The sequence below is a fragment of the Pseudophryne corroboree genome, chromosome 6, assembly GCF_028390025.1.
Source record: "Pseudophryne corroboree isolate aPseCor3 chromosome 6, aPseCor3.hap2, whole genome shotgun sequence".
In the NCBI taxonomy this organism is placed as follows: Eukaryota; Metazoa; Chordata; class Amphibia; order Anura; family Myobatrachidae; genus Pseudophryne; species Pseudophryne corroboree.
In genome coordinates, this window is record NC_086449.1 from 501,846,230 (window position 1) to 501,866,515 (window position 20,286).

General features: G+C 47.2%; 1 protein-coding gene across 4 annotated transcripts in view; it reads left to right on the forward strand.

The window, feature by feature from the left end:
* USP15 (ubiquitin specific peptidase 15) overlaps positions 1-20,286 on the forward strand; it is a 258,720-nt gene that overhangs the window by 52,838 nt on the left and 185,596 nt on the right. For all 4 annotated transcript variants that reach the window (XM_063927377.1, XM_063927378.1, XM_063927379.1 and 1 more), the window contains exons 4-5: positions 16,653-16,779; positions 18,183-18,328. In XM_063927377.1, coding sequence (XP_063783447.1) covers positions 16,653-16,779; positions 18,183-18,328 — 273 coding nt within the window. The remainder of the gene's footprint in view (positions 1-16,652; positions 16,780-18,182; positions 18,329-20,286) is intronic.

Consider the following 20,286-nt stretch of genomic DNA (forward strand, 5'->3'; position numbering starts at 1 on the left):
TACTCAGACCGGCTATTGCGTCGGCTTGGGTGTGTAGTGCTGTAGCAGCATGGACAGATACCTTATCAGCGGAATTTGATACCCTGGATAAGGATACCATCCTATTGACCCTAGGCCATATAAAAGATGCTGTCTTATATATGAGAGATGCACAAAGAGACATTGGTCTATTGGGTTCGAGAATCAACGCTATGTCGATCTCGGCTAGAAGAGTCCTTTGGACCCGACAATGGACAGGTGATGCCGACTCAAAAAGGCATATGGGGGTTTTCCCTTACAAGGGTGAGGAATTGTTTGGGGAAGGTCTCTCGGACCTGGTCTCCACTGCTACGGCAGGCAAATCTAATTTTTTTACCTTATATTCCCTCACAACCTAAAAAAGCACCGCATTATCAAATTGCAGTCCTTTCGATCAAATAGAAACAAGAAAGGCCGTGGATCGTCCTCTCTTGCCAGAGGTAAGGGCAGAGGGAAAAAGCTGCACAACACAGCTAGTTCCCAGGAACAGAAGTCCTCCCCGGCCTCTGCAAAATCCACCGCATGACGCTGGGGCTCCACTAAGGGAGTCCGCCCCAGTGGGGGCACGTCTTCGAATTTTCAGCCACATCTGGGCCCACTCACAGGTGGATCCCTGGGCAATAGAAATTGTTTCCCTAGGTTACAAACTGGAATTCGAAGAGGTGCCTCCTCGCTGTTTTTTCAAATCTGCTCTGCCAACGTCTCCTCAAGAACGGGAGATAGTGTTAAATGCAATCAACAAATTGTATCTTCAACAGGTGGTGGTCAAGGTTCCCCCGCTTCAACAGGGCAGGGGATATTACTCAACCCTGTTTGTGGTCCCGAAACCGGACGGTTCGGTCAGACCCATTTTAAATTTAATATCCCTGAACCTATACTTGAAAAGGTTCAAATTCAAGATGAAATCGCTCAGGGCAGTCATCGCCAGCCTGGAAGGGGGAGATTTTATGGTATCTCTGGACATAAAGGATGCATACCTTCATGTTCCCATATATCCACCTTATCAGGCGTACCTGAGATTTGCGGTACAGGATTGTTATTACCAATTTCAGACGTTGCCGTTTGGGCTTTCCACGGCCCCAAGAATTTTCACCGAGGTAATGGCGGAAATGATGGTGCTCTTGCGCAAGCAAGGTGTCACAATTATCCCGTACTTGGATGATCTCCTCACAAAAGCAAGATCAAGAGAACAATTACTGAACAGCGTGTCACTTTCACTGAAGGTGTTACAGCAACACGGCTGGATTCTCAATATCCCGAAGTCGCAGCTGGTTCCTACGACTCGTCTACCCTTCTTGGGCATGATTCTGGATACGGACCAGAAAAGGGTGTATCTGCCGATAGAAAAGGCTCAAGAACTCGTGACTTTGGTCAGGAACCTATTGAAACCAAAACAGGTGTCAGTGCATCACTGCACGCGAGTCCTGGGAAAGATGGTGGCATCTTACGAGGCCATTCCATTCGGCAGGTTCCATGCACGGACCTTCCAATGGAACCTACTGGACAAATGGTCCGGGTCGCATCTACAAATGCATCGGTTGATCACCCTGTCTCCCAGGGCCAGGGTGTCTCTCCTGTGGTGGCTGCAGAGTGCTCACCTTCTAGAGGGCCGCAGATTCGGCATTCAGGACTGGGTCCTGGTGACCATGGACGCGAGCCTCCGAGGTTGGGGTGCAGTCACACAAGGAAGGAACTTCCAGGGTCTTTGGTCAAGTCAGGAGACTTGTCTTCACATCAACGTCCTGGAGCTAAGGGCCGTATTCAACGCCCTTCGTCAAGCGGAGACTTTGCTTCGCGACTTACCAGTTCTGATCCAGTCAGACAACATCACCGCAGTAGCTCATGTAAACTGCCAGGGCGGCACAAAGAGCAAAGTGGCAATGGCGGAAGCCACAAAGATTCTACGCTGGGTGGAAAACCATGTAAGCTCCCTATCAGCAGTGTTCATTCCGGGAGTGGACAACTGGGAAGCAGACTTCCTCAGCAGGCAAGACCTGCATCCGGGAGAGTGGGGACTTCATCAGGAAGTCTTCACACAGATTGCAAGCCAGTGGGGCCTGCCCCAGATAGACATGATGGCGTCCCGCCTAAACAGAAAACTGCAAAGGTAGTGCGCCAGGTCAAGAGACCCTCAGGCGGTAGCGGTGGACGCACTAGTGACACTGTGGGTGTTCCACTCAGTATATGTTTTTCCTCCTCTTCCCCTCATCCCAAAGGTGTTGAGAATAATAAGAAAAGGAGGAGTTCGGACAATTCTCATTGTTCCAGATTGGCCACGAAGGGCCTGGTTCCCGGAATTGCAGGAGATGCTCACAGAAGATCCGTGGCCTCTTCCTCTAAGACAGGACCTGTTGCAACAGGGGCCCTGTGTGTTCCAAGACTTACCGCGGCTGCGTTTGACGGCATAGCGGTTGAACGCCGGATCCTAGCGGAAAAGGGCATTCCGGATGAGGTCATTCCTACTCTGATAAAGGCTAGGAAGGATGTGACAGCTAAACATTATCACCGTATATGGCGTAAATATGTTGCTTGGTGTGAGGCCAGGAATGCTCCTACGGAAGAATTCCATCTGGGCCGTTTCCTTCACTTTCTACAAACTGGAGTGAATTTGGGCCTAAAATTAGGCTCCATTAAGGTTCAGATTTCGGCATTGTCCATTTTCTTTCAAAAAGAATTGGCTTCACTTCCAGAAATACAAACTTTTGTAAAGGGAGTGCTTCATATTCACCTCCGGTGGCGCCTTGGGACCTTAACGTGGTTTTGAGTTTCCTTAAGTCGCACTGGTTTGAACCACTTCAGACAGTAGAGTTAAAATATCTCACTTGGAAGGTGGTCATGTTGTTGGCCTTAGCTTCGGCTAGGCGAGTGTCCGAATTGGCGGCTTTGTCTCACAAAAGCCCCTATCTAGTTTTCCATATGGATAGGGCGGAATTGCGGACCCGTCCTCAATTCTTGCCTAAGGTGGTGTCATCCTTTCATATGAACCAACCTATTGTGGTGCCGGTGGCTACACGAGACTTGGAGGATTCAGAGTATCTGGATGTAGTCAGGGCTTTGAAAATTTATGTGGCCAGGACGGCCAAAGTCAGGAAAACTGAAGCGCTGTTTATCCTGTATGCAGCCAACAAGGTTGGCGCTCCTGCGTCAAAGCAGACTATTGCTCGCTGGATCTGTACCACGATTCAGCAGGCGCATACGACAGCTAGATTGCCGTTACCTAAATCAGTCAAGGCCCATTCCACTAGGTAAGTGGGCTCTTCTTGGGCGGCTGCCCGAGGGGTCTCGGCACTACAGCTGTGCCGAGCGGCTACTTGGTCAGGGGCAAACACGTTTGCGAAATTCTACAAATTTGATACCCTGGCTGAGGAGGACCTCCTGTTTGCTCAATCGGTGCTGCAGAGTCATCCGCACTCTCCCGCCCGTTTGGGAGCTTTGGTATAATCCCCATGGTCCTTACGGAGTCCCCAGCATCCTCTAGGACGTAAGAGAAAATAAGATTTTAAACCTACCGGTAAATCTTTTTCTCGTAGTCCGTAGAGGATGCTGGGCGCCCGTCCCAAGTGCGGACTACTTCTGCAAGACTTGTATATAGTTTTGCTTACATAAGGGTTATGTTATGGTTGCTTTCAGTTTCCGACTGAAACTATGTTGAATTTCATACTGTTAACTGGTTAGTTTATCACAAGTTATACGGTGTGATTGGTGTGGGCTGGTATGAATCTTGCCCTTGGTTTAACAAAAATCCTTTCCTTGTACTGTCCGTCTCCTCTGGGCACAGTTTCTCTAACTGAGGTCTGGAGGAGGGGCATAGAGGGAGGAGCCAGTGCACCCCCAAATCCTAAAGTCTTTCTTGGAGTGCCCATGTCTCCTGCGGAGCCCGTCTATCCCCATGGTCCTTACGGAGTCCCCAGCATCCTCTACGGACTACGAGAAAAAGATCTACCGGTAGGTTTAAAATCTTATTTTGTTTTATTTCTCACTCTGTGAAATGCCCACACCATTGTATGCAGTGCTTTCAATAGACTAATCATTTACATCAGTTCCAGCCCTACTGGATCTGAATTCCCTTGCTAACACACACACTTAATCTTTGATCCATTTTGACATATGCTAATTAACATACCGCTATGATTTCGATTGTTGGGAGGAAACCGGAGGATCCAGCGGTAAAAGTGTATTTCAAGAAAAAGAGATCGGCTTAAATAAGACAAAAGTCCTAGGTCTTGCAAAACAATTTATGTAGCGCTATTCAGAAATGTACACTTGCTGCAGGTATCTATAGCAGTAATTTGTAGCAAATGCACTCAAGGTAAATGTTACCATGTTTTCTAGGATTTGCCCAATGGTGTACCAGCCTGCGCCTCTTAAAGAGTTTATCTGTTAAATAACAAGATATTTCTGGGTAGGTTGACTAGCTCAGGAGTGATCGCACATGGGGGGTCATTCCGACCTGATCGCTCGCTGCAGTTTATCTTGTTCAGGTCGGGTCGGAACTGCGCATGCGCAGTCGTTCCCTAGAGATCGCCTCTGCCTGATTGACAGGCAGAGGCGGTCGCTGGGCGGGAGGGTGCGGCACGGCGGCGTTGCGACCAGGGGCAGCGAAGAGGTTCAGCCAGCCAGCCGCAGGAGCTGCGCTGGCCGGGAGTTACTCCTCAAATGCAAAAGCATCGCCGTTGTGCAATGCTTTTACACTTCTGCAGGGGGATCCGGCACTGACATGCGGGGCGGACTAGCCCTGTGCTGGGTGTCCCCCTGCATGTTTGAGTGCCTGATCGTAACTTTAGCACAGTTACGATCAACTCGGAATGACCCCCCTTCTCCATAAACAAAAAAGGGGTGGAGACTATGGAGTCCTCAATGTCAAAATCTATTTTGTAAATTGTATGCTTTGGCACTCACCTCACATCAATGAATCTGAACTTAGAAACTTTATTTGGATTTTCCCCTCTCTTTTGGGTACCCCACACAGGTCTCAAGGCATTAATAGCGATCAAACAATAGTACTTCCCTGACAATTTAGTGCCGTAACATTTGCAGATAGTTTCTCGTAGCGACCATGTCTTCGTTTATTCCAATTTGGAATAATACTGCCTTCCCCCTTCAGAATTTAAATATTTCACACTTTGTGTAATTTCCATTCACGAAACAGAAGAAAGAAGTTAATTATACCTATTTTTCTGATTGTTTATGGACACTGGATGTAATAACTATTATTGAAGTTTTCTCTTGCGTCCTAAAGGATACTAGGAATCCATTTAGTACCATGGGGTATAGATGGGTCCACTAGGAGCCTTGGGCAGTTTAAGAATTTGATAGTGTGCGCTGGCTCCTCCATCTATGCCCCTCCTACCAGACTCAGTTTAAAAAATGTGCCAGGAGGAGCCGGTCATGGTTATGGAAGCTCCCGAAGAGTTTTCTGCATTAATTTTATCTGTTATTTTCAGGCAGGACTGGATGGCACCAGCCTGCCTGCTTCGTGGGACTTAGGGGGGGACGGCCCAACCTCTTCAAGGGTTAATGGTCCCGTTCCCCGCTGACAGGACACTAGCTCCTGAGGGAACTATTCTCAATCCCCACCACGGCGAGCGTACATTCCCGCAGCACGCCGCCATCCCTAATAGAGCCAGAAGAAAGAAGAGTAGTGAGTACTAAGCCGGCGTCCCATTTAGCAGGTCGCCGGCCATTATGGCGGCATGAGGGTATGGAGACGCACGGCTTCTATGGGGTGGTAGGGTCTCCAGACTAAGTACACAGTGCGGACGCACTGCTTCTGAGGGATTGAAGTGAGTCTAAGGGGTCTATTCAATAAGAGTCGGAAACTGCCATCTTGTCGGAAAGACGGCAGTTTCCAACTGGAATAGGTCGGAAGGGGTTCCGACCTATTCAGTAAGGGCACATTTTTTCTGACAAGTCGGGAAACCCGACCTGTCGGAAAGCAGGTGGATCGGCGGAATACCAGCCGATCCACCTGCTGCTGTCAGAAATGGGGCCATGTCTGACAGGTTTTGGTCCCCTTTCCGACAAACTCAATTGTACTTGAAAATAAGTCGGATTGAGGTGAGGAGATGGAGAGCGGTGCGGCGGGCTACGGGGACGAGAGGTACCTTGATGGCTGTCCCCCAGACAGGCACCTCACTCCCTGCAGTACCTCCCCCGCCGCCACAGACATCCCCCGCGCCGGGCGCCTCACGCTGCTCCCCCCCGCCGGGCGCCTCACGCTGCTCCCCCCCCGCCAGGCGCCTCACGCTGCTCCCCCCCCCGCCGGGCGCCTCACGCTGCTCCCCCCCCCGCCGGGCGCCTCACGCTGCTCCCCCCCCGCCGGGCGCCTCACGCTGCTCCCCCCCCGCCGGGCGCCTCACGCTGCTCCCCCCCCCGCCGGGCGCCTCACGCTGCTCCCCCCCCGCCGGGCGCTTCACGCTGCTCCCCCCCCGCCGGGCGCCTCACGCTGCTCCCCCCCCCCCCCGCCGGGCGCCTCACGCAGTCACATCTGGAGAACATCATGCTAGGATCCCTTACAGGACGCCATTCAAAAACTGGTACAGACTCAGGACATTGTTCCAGTTCCACCTCATCTGCAAAGCAAGGGATATTACTTCAACTTGTTTGTAGTACCGAAGTCGGACGGTTTGGTAAGAACGATTTTGAACCTCAAGTCGTTGAACCCGTACTTACGAGTGTTCAAATTCAACATGGAGTCTCTGAGAGCAGTGATCTCAGGTCTGGAGGAGGGGGAATTCCTAGTGTCTCTGGATATCAAGGATGCGTACCTTCATATTCCGATCTGGCCGCCTCATCAGGCTTATCTACGGTTTGCACTGCAGGACTGCCAGTTCCAGGCCCTGCCATTTGGTCTCTCCACGGCACAGAGAGTGTTTACCAAGGTGATGGCAGAGATGATGTTTCTACTCCGCAAACAGGTAGTGAACATAATTCCGTACCTGGACAATCTTTTGATAAAGACACCGTCCAGGGAGAGGTTGTTGGACAGCATTGGCCTCTCAACCAAACTACTCCTGGATCACGGGTGGATTCTGAACTTACCAAAATCTCACCTGGAACCGACGCAGAGGCTCTGCTTCGTGGGAATGATACTGGACACAGAGTCTCAGAGAGTGTTCCTTCCCTTGGAGAAGGCTATGGAAATCAAGTAGCTGGTTCGGGCTGTCCTGAAGCCAACCCGGATCTCTGTGCACCTGTGCATTCGCCTTCTGGGGAAAATGGTGGCCTCTTACGAGGCGCTTCAGTACAGGTGGTTTCATGCGAGGCCCTTCCCTCTGAATCTGTTGGACAAATGGTCTGGATCGCATCTTCACATGCACCAGAGGATCTGTCTGTCGCCAAAGGTCAGAATCTCCCTTCCTGTAGTGGCTACAGACTTCTCACCTCGTCAAGGGTCGAAGGTTCGGGATTCAGAATTGGATTCTACTAACCACAGATGCAAGCCTCAGAGGTTGGGGAGCAGTCACCCAGGGGTTGCAGTTTCAAGGAAGATGGTCAAGTCGGTAAGTCCTTCCAATAAACATCTTGGAACTCAGGGCAATCTACAACGCCCTTCTGCAGGCCTCATCTCTACTTCGAAATCAGGCCATTCAGGTTCAGTCGGACAATGTAACGGTGGTAACGTACGTAAATCGACAGGGCGGAACGAAAAGCAGAGCAGCAATGCCAGAGGTGTCAAGAATTCTCCTCTGGGCGGAATCGCACGCCGTGGCGTTGTCGGCGGTCTTCATTCCGGGAGTAGACAACTTCATTCCGGGAGTAGACAACTTGGAAGCAGACTTCCTCAGCAGGCACGACCTGTACCCGGGGGAGTGGGGCCTTCACTCGGAGGTGTTCCGGTAGTTGACATGTCGGTGGGGATATCCACAGATCGAGATGATGGACTCCCGACTGAACAAGAAGCTCAAACGGTATTGTTCCAGGTCGATAGACCCACAAGCAGTGGCAGTAGATGCTCTGACCACTCCGTGGGTCTACCTACTGGTGTACGCGTTTCCTCCACTTCCTCTGATCCCAAGAATTCTAAAAAGAATATAAAGGGAAAAGGTTCAAGCAATCCTCATTGCTCTGGACTGGCCTCGAAGGGCCTGGTGCGCGGATCTTCTCGAGATGCTGTTAGAATATCTGGTGCCTCTACCTCTTTGCAAGGATCTTCTGCAACCAGGCCCGTTCGTCTATCAAGACTTACGGCTATGTTTAACGGCATGGAAGTTGAACGGCTGATTCTAGCCAGCAGATGGATTCCTGACAAGGTCATCTCAACTATGATCCAAGCCAGGAAGGGGGTAACGTCTAAACATTACCACCGTATATGGAAGAAGTATGTCTCTTGGTGGGAGAGCAGACAATATTCCGCGGTGGAATTTCATCTGGGACGTTTCCTGCTTTTTCTGCAGTTGGGAGTGGATGTGGGCCTACGTCTAGGCTCTATTAAAGTCAGATTTTGGTTTTGTCTGTTTTCTTTCAGAAACAATTGGCTTCTCTCCCTGAGGTCCAGACGTTCTTGAAAGGTGTTCTGCACATCCAGCCTCCCTTTGTGCCTCCCACGGCACCTTGGGATCTCAGTTTGGTGCTGCAGTTCCTCCAATCGAACTGGTTTAAACCGTTACAGGAGGTTGGCGTAAAGTACCTTACGTGGAAGACCATCACTGTTGGCCTTAGCCTTAGCAATGTGTCGGAGCTAGGTGCGATGTCTCACAAGAGTCCCTACTTATTTTTCCATGAGGACAGAGCTAAACTCAGAACTCGTCAGCAATTTCTTCCTAAGGTGGTGTCCGCTTTTCACATCAACCAACCTATTGTGGTTCCAGCTGTGACAGACACCTCTGCTACTTCAAAGTCTTTGGATGTTGTGAGGGCTTTGAAGGTGTATGTAAAGAGAACAGCTTGTCACAGAAAATCTGACTTGCTGTTCAATCTCTATGATCCCAATAAAATTGGGTGTCCTGCTTCAAAACAATCTATCGCTCGCTGGATCAGGTTCACTATCCAGCATGCTTATTCCACGGCAGTATTGCCGGTTTCAAATTCTGCACAAGCCCACTTTATTAGGTCGGTGGGTTCTTCTTGGGCGGCTGACCGGGGTGTCTTGGCTTTAGAGGTGTGCCGAGCAGCTACTTAGTCAGATTCGAACACGTTTGCAAAGTTTTACAAGTTTGATACTTTGGTCTCGGAGGACCTTCAGTTTGGTCAGTTCTGCAGGAACCTCAGCACTCTCCAACCGGTTTGGTAGCTTTGGTACTTCCCCATGGTACTGAATGGATTCCCAGTATCCTGTAGGACGTAAGATAAAATAGGATTTTAAGTACCTACCGGTAAATCCTTTTCTCGTACTCCGTAAAGGATACTGGGCGGCCATCCGGTGCTTCGTTTTTTTCCTACACTGTTACTTAGTTAAGTTTATGGTTGGTTCAGCTGTTGCTGTTTATGTTTCAAATTTGGTTAGCATGGCTTTCCTCTTGTGTGTGCTAGTTCGTAATCTCACCACTTTCCTTATCTATCCTTCTCTCAATGTATGTCCGTCTCCTCTGGCACAGTTTCCTAGACTGAGTCTGGTAGGAGGGGCATAGAGGGAGGAGCCAGCCCACACTATCAAATTCTGAAAGTGCCCATGGCTCCTAGTGGACCCGTCTATACCCCATGTTACTAAATGGATTCCCAGTATCCTCTACAGACTACGAGAAAAGGATTTACTGGTATTTTCTACGCTTATTATTGGTGGGGTTTTTTTTTTTTGTTTTTTTTATACTTTCTCATAAACTGGTACTAACAATTAAAGGAGTTTGTAAAAATGTGAAGTTACCATAGTGCTGTATATAAATTACCAGTTAATTATTGTTTTTCATGTGAAAGCACAAAAATATACTGTACACATTTTACAATAAATGTAATTTCTTCTTGGGGGCCCATGGTCTCCACAGGGTTAACTTTGGGTATGATCTGGTGGAGACCAGGACTGGCACCGAACAGTAAGCTTGTGAGCCTCACAGGATGCACTGGGCTCCTCTCCCTTCATACCCTGCCCCTATGTTCAGGCACTTTTTTTGATGCCAGCAAAGAGCTAGTCGCACTGAACAGGGGCTGCAGCTTGCAGCCCAATCTTTTTTCTGTTTTCTTTAGAATTTTTTATAACTTTGTCTTGAGTTGACAGCTCCTGGCAGTCCAAGGAACGCCAGAGCTGTCGCACTAACACCCCCACCGGGCCGTGACACCACAAGCAGGTAGGTGATTTCAGTGGGACTCCCACTGCACCTTCCACTAGCAAGAAGCAGGGTCACCCCAGGACTGCATCCGGACACATTGGGGAACTGGTAAGGCCGGTCCACGTTTGCGGGACCCGCGATCCATGCAGTCCTTGTACTGAGGTCCAGTGAGACGGGTCACAGCTGACGTGCTCCCAGTCCTTTAAATGTACTCGCAACCGCACTAGACCACCAGGGCATCAATGTACACTGGTGCTGGGGGCACTTTAATGGCCAAGAGAACTGGTGTTGATGGTCTGCACAGGGGAGGTCAGCGCTTCCCCAGCGGCCCCTCTCCCAGCCCTGGGCGCCGTTCCACAGTGGTCTTCCCGCCCTGGGCTGTTCCTCCCTCCTCCTTTCTCACAAGAGATGCTGGGCAGCCATTATATAGAGCTCTGCAGGTCTCCAGAGGTGGTGGGCTTTGTCTCTCTGTATACCTCTCCTACATAGCAGGTTATACAAAATGCTAAATCCTACCAGCCCTATCTAAGCGCAGTGCAGTTAAGTGTCCATTGCAGTTAAATTTGTTTTCTGCATTGTATGTAACTTATGCTAGTGCTGCTGCTTGATTTCTCTATTTTTCAAACTAGATTGTATTTGCTTTCCCTGTATTTGTTTTTTCTCTGTGACCCTTGAATACTGGTGTGTATTGGGTTAACTCTGCCACACTTTACTAACTATTGTATTTTGTGTGAGCTCATTATCACATACAGTGCTTGTTACACCCTACTTAATACTATATTGTGTGTTCAATACTTGCTGTTACCATGTCTAACAAAATCAAGGCAAAAAAAGGCAGGGGCACCCTCTCTGGTTGCATGTAATGCCTGTCACACTGCGATTCTACATCAGGATTTATCACAGGATGGTCTATGCATGGGCTGCCCTACCAGTTATTGTTCAAGAGCCCCATGGACTTCATTTACCACTTTACTGGCCAAGATTGCTGACCATATAGCTACCCCACCTGTGCCCCCCCCCCCCTATGGGTATCACCCAGCCAGTACAACCCACTCTGGCTCCCCCGGGGGCCGTCCCACAACCAGTGATGCCCATAATGGCTCCCTCTGTAGCTGTCCCACAGCAACTGCAGCCCACAATGGCTCCCTCTATGGAATTTCATCAGCCATTACAACCTGCTTATCAGGCGAAAGCAGCCCCCCACATCCATGCTCAGTGGTTGGATTCATTCTCTACATCTGTTCAGAGTCTGGCTGCTTCATCTGTTGCTTTTCAAAACGTGATACAAGGGCAAGGCATACTGCCTGCACCTACTGTTGCTAAACGTACTGTACATTCCTCACAGTCCACACCACACTCTGATCTGAGGAATCTTCAGTACTTGCTGACACGGCTGAGGTTTACGATGCATATTCTCCCTCAGGGGATGAGGAGGCCCAATCTAAATTGAATGTGGCGGCATTAATCAGGGAGGTCAAATTCTCTCTTCAGCTTGAAGATGCTGAACCGGCCCCTACTCCCAAAGACCCGCTGTGCAAGCGGCAGAGGGTGATACTAGCTAAGTTTCTACACTCAGACCACTTCAATGAAGTTAGAACGTGGACAACACCTTCTAATAAATTCACGGTGCCTAAGAGGCTTAGCTCCTTTTACCCACAGAGGATTGTGCAAAGTGGGATAATCCACCTATAGTGGATACTCATGTGACACACTTAATCAAGAGTTTCATCCTGCCTCTCCCAACTGCGTCCTCCCTTGAGGAACTACTAGATAGACCATTAGATGCATGTCTTAAATCAGTGTACTCTCTTTATAGGAGCAACTGCCAGGCCAGCTACGGCCACAGCGTGGGTCGCTAAGGCAGTTTCACATCCGATCTGACCACAGCGCAATTATCTATCATTGCCAACATCAGAGATGCGGCCTATTACATTGGTGACGCTGCTCTAGATATTGCCCTGTTATTCTCTAAGACTTCGGCACGTTTCATTGCAATTCACCGCATTGTGTGAATTGGAAGCCCTGCCAGACACAGGTGAGTTCCTATGTGGACCAGCACTGGACAAGATTGTCGAAAAGCTGGCGATATCTAAAACTGCTTACTTGCCTTCGGCTTCTTCAGGGAGGCCTCGAAGTTCGTCTTTTTAGTCCTTTCGTCCACAAGACAAACCCAAGCGTCAGTTCTTTCCATGCTCATGTCGCACCGGCAAGGCCTCCAGACTCAGGGCCAAACAGGCTTTGGCTGCTAGATGTCCACACACCAAACCTGAGGATAAACCATCAGCCTTATGGGACGGGCCTCTCCCTGGGGGACCCCAGGGTGGGAGGCAGACTTCTTCAGTTGGCCCAAGCATGGATGTTTATCACGACCGATGCCTGGGTCCAAGAAGTGGTTTCTCATGGGTACGCTCTCTCCAGACAGCACTTTCCTACTATTCCGTCACTGGATCCTGGTAAAGCACAGGCACTGCAGGAAGCCATTCACTCCTTACTGCAGTCAGGAATTATCATCCCTGTTCCACAACCTCAACAAGGTCAGGGGTTCTATTCTACGCTCTTTTTGGTTCAGCCAAATGGGTCATACCGTTCCATTCTGAATCTAAAACTGTTAAACAAGTACCTCAGTGTACCCAAGTACCGTATGGAAACTCTCCGCTCCATTGTCTTAGCAATGTGATCTGGAGATTATATGGTTTCCTTGGGCATCCAAGATGCATACCTGCATGTACATATAGCACCCCGTCATCAACTGCTGTTCTCCAGCAGCATTTCCAATTCCATGCCCTACCCTTTGGACTGTCTATTCTCAGGGTGTTCACCAAAATCATGGCGGTGATGGTGGTCCGTCTCCATCTGCAAAGGATTTAAATCCTTCCTTACTTGGATGACCTCCTTCTACTGGCACACTCTTCAGAGATATTAAACAATCCTCTCCAGATGATGTCCTTTCTTAGAGAACCACGGTAGGATAATCAACTGGGCCAAATCCTCGCTCACCTAATTTTAAAGAATGCTCCACCTCTGGTCACTACTGGATCCTCGGGAAAAGATTGCAACATTACAGTTGCACATCCGCAGCCTGCTTCACGGCCCCCAGGTCTCGATACATGCGGCCATGCAGACCCTGGGTTCCATGGTATCAGTATTCAACATGGTGGAATGCGCTCAATTTCACTCCATTCTCCCCTGGGCGGAACTCCATGTACCGGCTATCTCCGCAATATTCATTCCAAGAGTCCTCATTTGGGAGCCGGACTTTCTCAGTCACCAAGATGTCCACGCCGGAGAGTGGTCTCTCCACCCGGATGTTTTTTCGGATGCTGGTACACAAACAGGGTTTACCAGACTTGGATCTCAGGGCCTCCAGACACAACCACAAGGTTCCCGTGTACGGGGCCAGGACAAGAGATCGGGAAGCTTTGTGGATGCACTAAAAGTTCAGTGGAACTTCCCTCTGGCCTTTCTCTTCCATCCAGTGTCTCGCTTTCCCAGAGTACTGTGCAAATCAAGGAGGACAGCAGAACGCTCATACTGGTAGCTCCAGCATGGCCCAGACGCCATTGGTACTCAGATCTGCGGGATCTCTCCATCGACGAGCCCTTCCCTCTGCCTCTTCATCCAGATCTGCGCTCTCAGAGGCCCTGTCTCCATCCGGACCTGCCACGTGGCTCTTGAAACATCCCTCCTGAGGGAAAAAGGCTTCTCCTGTGCAGTAGTTAAGACTCTGAAACCAGCCTCAGCACGCATATGCTACCGGATATGGCACTCCTACTTCCAGTGGTGTGCTCTTTGTAACTAAAGTTCTACGAATCCCTAGGGTGTTAGCCTTACTACAGTTGGGCCTTGTCATGGGTCTTTATCTAGCTTCTCTGAAGGTCCAGGTCTCGCCTTATCGGTATGGCTCCAGCAGAGACTGGCTCCCTCACCAATATACGTACCTTCCCTCAGGGGGTACTCAGACTACAACCTCCCATTTGTCCCTCCGTTGGCTCTGTGGGATTTGTCCTTAATTCTTCAGGCCTTGTCACTGTTTCCTTTTGAATCATTGGAAACGGTAGACTTCAAGTGGTTGACTGCAAAGACCCTCTTTCCCCTGGCAATCGCTTCAGCATGCAGGGTCGCTCCCCTTTCTTGTTTTTTCACCAGGACCGGGCGGTCCTTTGAACTAAAAAGGGATACCTACCTAAGGTAGTGTCTACATTTCATATCAACAAACTCATTGTGGTACTGGCCTTTTGGGGACACATCATTTCACAAGAGGAAGCCTCGTTATATGTGTCCGTGCTCTCTCTACTTGGACCATACTGGTTTCCTCCGGAAGACAGATTCCTTATTCACCCTTTATGTAACACAAGCACGGTTGGCCAGACAATGTTGGCCCCGCATGACCATCTCACAGGCGTATAGTATATGCAGGCTGACATTCCTGTTCCAAGTACAGTCTCTGCTTACTCTACTCGCTCTGTGGGTACTTCGTGGGCAGCCCGCTGTGGCATATCTGCTGAACAACTTTGCAGGGCTGCTACTAGGTGTACTTCCAATGCGTTTCTTAGGTTCTATCACTTGTATGCTTTTGCCTCTCAGGATGCAACCTATGGCCGCAATGCCCTCCTTTCAAATTAGGAGCATTCCCTCCTTATTACAACTCCTTTGGGATTCCCCAAGGTTAACCCTGTGGAGGCCATGGATTTCGAAGAAGAAAATAAATAGTTATGGTAAAACTTAACCTTTAACTCTTTTTCTTCGAGGTCCATGGGATCCATAGGGCTCCCACCCTGACTTCAGTGGGCTACTTTTACGGTCATTGGTTCCCTTCGCTATGTGAGAGTGTGATTTCTTGTTTGTACAATTCTTCCTTCTTTCTCTACTCACCAGCTCCTGTTTTGGGCTTGTTACTAAAACTGAAGTGCCCAAGCATGGGGGTGGGGTATGATGGGAGAAGAGCCCAGTGCATCCTGAGAGGCTCGCAAGCTTACTGTTCGGTTCCAGTCCTGGTCTCCACCAGCTCATACCCAAGGTTAACCATCTGGATCTCATGGACCTCGAAGAAAAAGAGTTAAGGAAGGTAAGTTTTACCATAAATCTTTCTTATTCTTTTCATTGTTCTAGAGCTCTTTGCAATGAGCCAAAAGCTTTTACTGGAAATGGTAACCTGCTTTCCTACCATGTGATGAATGTCTCATAAGTAGATTAATAATTTCTGAACACTCCACATTTACTGCTAGGCACTTAGAGACACAAATAACTACAGTACACCAGCAGGAGCTTGAGCATATGTTTCAGTTAATGAAAGCCTTCATTGGGTTTACAGAAATCACAAAAATCATCTTACCTTTTTAATATACTAACACCCAGGTGTACTGACACTCGCTACATTACATAAGTTCAACAGGCCCAGTTGTGTGACTTTATCACAAATAAGCACGCTATCTGTGTACTGCCAGAGACTCAGCAGCGTTACCATAGTAATACAAAAATCGGCAAGTGCATGTGCATCGGCAAAGTGCATGCACACTGGACGAGATTGTGAAAGATCTCACTTGAATCAGCCCTTCTTAGCGAAATCTTTCATTTTCTCGTCTAGTGTGTATGGGCCTATAGTTAAAGAGATACAGAGCATCCTTTGCAGAATTTGTAGTAGATAAACTGCCATCCATTCAAAATGAGGTACTTGTACTCTTTCCCTGTGTCACAAAAAAACATTTTTAAATATTCATTGTGATTTCATTAGTGACCTTGTGCCTGATTCTAATTTGCAAGCAAAGGAAAAAAAGCAAGCAACTGGGCAAAACCATGTTACACTGCAGGTGGGGCAGATGTAAGATGTGCAGAGAGTTAAGGCCCATACACACTGGGCGATTTTGAGCTGAAAACAGCTCACTTTTGGCGTGTTGAGCCGCTTTCAGCTCAAAACCGACCAGTGTGTATTCCCCGGCGATGAGCGCTGATGCGCCCCCCCGCTTTATTACTGGTGTTATTACCAGCAGATGAACGGCAGGGTGAACGCCTTTGCATAGCGCTGACATCGCTGGGCAGGGGGAAAATCGCTCAGTGTGTATGCACCATTAGATTTGGGTGGGGTTTGTTAAAACTGTAATCTACTGTAAATTGCAGTGTAAAAATAAAGCTAACATTTGTGGGCAAAAGCAGACACGGTTTACTCTGCACTGCACAGAAACAATATTGCTACCCTTGCGTGGCAACATGGTTTGTTCCAGACAAAGTAACAGGTTTTTTTTTTTTTGCTTTACTTACAAAGTTGAATCAGGCCCATTGTCAACAAAATGTGTGTCTGTGAGAGATTGTGTGTCTCCTTTATCAACGTAACAGTCTTCATGCCGCTGTGCCTGACCTGATGGGGGAAGTGCCTTTCTAAAACAATAATGTGTGTGAGTCCCTTTGCTAACGTTTGCTGTGCATTTTATGTTCCAGGTAGTTGAACAGGGTATGTTTGTAAAGCACTGCAAAGTCGAAGTGTACCTAACTGAATTAAAGCTATGCGAGAATGGCAATATGAACAACGTGGTAACCAGACGATTTAGCAAAGCTGACACACTAGGTACAGTATGTATTTATTTTTATTTTATTTTTTAATTTCTGGTTTATGTCACTGTAATTCCTAAATATAGATGACCCTACTTAATGGCCATTTTGCATATGACATGATATATATCAATTTCCATGTAATTTTTCATGTAGAATCCAAATATACCATCAGAAATTTGATATCACATAAGGTTTTTAATATATTTTGAAAAATGTAAATTTGAATTTTAAAGAATGTAATCACTACATACATATAACTACATCCAGCACTTTTGGCCTATGCAGTTGACATGAAAGTATGGCTGCTGTTGTTGGAGAGAATAAAGTATAAAGATACGGGGCCAAATGTAATAGTGCCAGAGTTTCAGAAAGTGAGAGATTTGGTAAGGTTTTGTAGTTTTTTTTTTTTTTTTTTAAGTGGCAATCATTTACACGGCAAGATCAACTTAGTTTTGCAGTGTAAATGATTGGCACTTTAAAAAAAAAAATGAAAATCTTACCAAATCTCTCACTTTTTGAAACTCTCACTCTATTACATTTGGCCCATGGTTTTTCCACTGTATTCCCTAAATTAGGAAAAAACATATTCACATGCCAGATGCAGAGAATCTTTTACAATTTGTTAAGTAGTGTTATTATCTAGAATAGTGGCTCGCAACCGCGGTCCTCAAGTACCCCCAACAGTTCATGTTTTTTAGGTCTCCTCAAAGGATTGCAAGTGAAATAATTTGCTCCACCTGTGGGTCTTTTAAAATGTGTCAGTGAGTAATGAATACACCTGTTCAACTGCTCGGTGACCTGGGAAACATGAGCTGTTGGAGGTACTTGAGGACCGAGGTTGAGAACCACTGATCTAGAATGATGCGTAATCTGTATTACAGTATGTGCCGAAACTTAACTCCTAGTATGCCTTAGTACTCTTTTTCCACTGGGGCTCAATTTTTTTTATTTTTAGCTGAGACTCCAAGTGTCAGTGTGTTGTTATCCAGAAACCCCAAAAGAAGCATCTACCAATAGAATATCTGATCATGTGGAAAACTCAAAAAGATTATTGGATACACAATGCTGTTCCAACCCATAAATTGCTCACGTCTACTTTTTTTTTTTTTTTCTAAAGAGGACACATTATATTTTATAAGTAGGTTTTATTTGACCTTTTCTATAGAAAAGTATTTCTTTACAGGAGTATGATATTGTTGTTATTATGCATTGGAACCGCAATATGGTTTGTTTTGCCATGGGTGAAACTAATCCTAACACAAGTTCCAGTAAAACAGTTGCAGCAAATATCCAAATTATCATGAAAATTTTTAACACTTGATCTTGATTATTTTTTGGGGAGAGAATTCAATAAACAATGTATTGCTGTTTTGACTGTTTTTCTAATGCTTATTTATGTTTTTCTGCCTAATTCAGATATGATTGAAAAAGAAATGAGGAAACTCTTCAATATTCCAGATGAAAAAGAGACCAGACTGTGGAACAAATACATGAGCAATACCTTTGAACCTCTGAATAAACCTGAAAGCACTATACAGGATGCTGGCTTGTATCAAGGACAGGTAAAACATCCAACTTGAACCACTGCTGTCATGTTTTTCTGTAGTACAGATAGTAATGTACAGATGTGTACTCCTACATCCTTGCTGCAGTCATGTTAAACAACCCTTCTAGTCACACTGCTATGGAGTGACTCAGTAGCGCTCAGCGTCTTATCTGCAGTTTTTTCCATTTAAATGCTTCTAAGCCGCATTGCTATGCAAATAGTTTACACAAGCAGTTTATGCTAATTAAAATGATACAGTATGCGGCATGCCTATATTCTGTGTATGACTGCATATGAAATTGTTCGTATCTGCATACGAAATTGTTTGTTACAGTACTTTCCTGAAATCACTGTAACGTAGCATTTCGTATACAGATAGTCGCACACAGGATATAGGCATGCACATATAATTTTAATCAGCATAAGCTGTTTATGCGTCCTACTCACATAGTGATGTGAATTAAACGCATTTCTTTTTCCTACTTCATGGCAGCCACACTATGGGTTAATGTCCCGTTCTGCAAATGTAGACAGAAGGTTTTTTCTTCTAGCCCCACCCACTTTGCCTACATAACTGAACCCCTCCCTTTCCTCCCTGTCTTTTTTTCCTCGTCTCCTAGGATAGACAGTGTGAGGTTTATTGTTTTTTCAGGGCTTACCTCTGCGGCGGAGCCGCATATGGTTGGGATCAAGTTTCCTGCTTAAGGCTAGGAGCTGGCGGTCACTGCCATAAGCTTTGTTTCGATGGTGTGCAGGAGGAGCCGGCGGTGCCGGGAGCTCGCGGTGATGCAGGGCTACACGTGTGGTCACCCCGTTGGCCGCGTACATTGATACGGAAGCAGCAGTGAGCGGGAAGGGGGGTTGCAGTTTGCCGGAGCTCATATGTCGGCGTCACTTCCGGGTGTGGCTGTAGGCTGAGTCCCGGAAGTGGATGCAGCGTTCTACTGCGCATGCGCCGGGGCTGGAAAGGTCAGAAGGCCTTAAAATGGCACTGCTTGAGCAACTCTGACGAAAATGCTATGGAAGAGCCTTCTTCCCAGAAGTCTATCAAAGTCCAGCCGAGTGTTTCTGAAAAGAAAGCCGTCAAGAGAGAGAATTTATCCAGAAAGTGTCCTGCGTGTGATCAGCCGTTTACAGGGAGTCAGGATGACAGTCTGTGCAGTGATTGTGTTAAGGAAGCTGTCCCTCCAGTTAAAGCACCTGATCAGCTTGCAGAGTTTATGGCTTGGATGAAGAAATCATTTGTGTCCAAGGAAGAATTTTATGCAGGGATTTAAGAGATCCAGATCACAGTCTAGCTTGGACTATGAATCTGATGTATTTTCTCCAGATTTTCTTTCACAAGATGATTATAACGAGGATTCTAGTGCAGAATCAGGAGAAGTTCAGGATGACGACAGATCCTTTAATATGCAGCTTGTGGATATTATGTTAAAAAATATTTACAAAACCATGAAATATAAGGAGATGATTCAAGAGGAATGATCAAGATGTGCTGTTTGAGGATAGGTCTAGGAAAGCTAGATCTTTTCCTGTGCATAAAGTAGTGAAAGACATTGTCCGTAAAGAATGGCAGCAGTTGGATGGGAGAATCTGTAGTGTTAAAAGAATTAATCATATGAATCCTATTGTTGATGAGTTTATTGCCTGGTGTGATATCCCAAGGATGACGCAGCAGTTGCAGAAGTTACAACTAGAACTACGATTCCCTTAGAAGATGGTGCTATGTAAAAGGATCCTATGGATAAAAAGATGGAGAATGCGTTAAAGAAATTGCACATTGCTACGTCTATTTCTTTAAAGTCTGGAGTAGCTATAGCGTCTGTGTCCAGAGCTTTGAGGTTGTAATGTGCCACTATGCAAACTGATGTGCAAGAAAAAAGATCTAGGGATTATATTTTGAAGAATTTGAGTGTTATTCAGAGAGCAGTAGATTATCTTTGTGAGGCCTCTCTTAATATACTGGATTTCTCA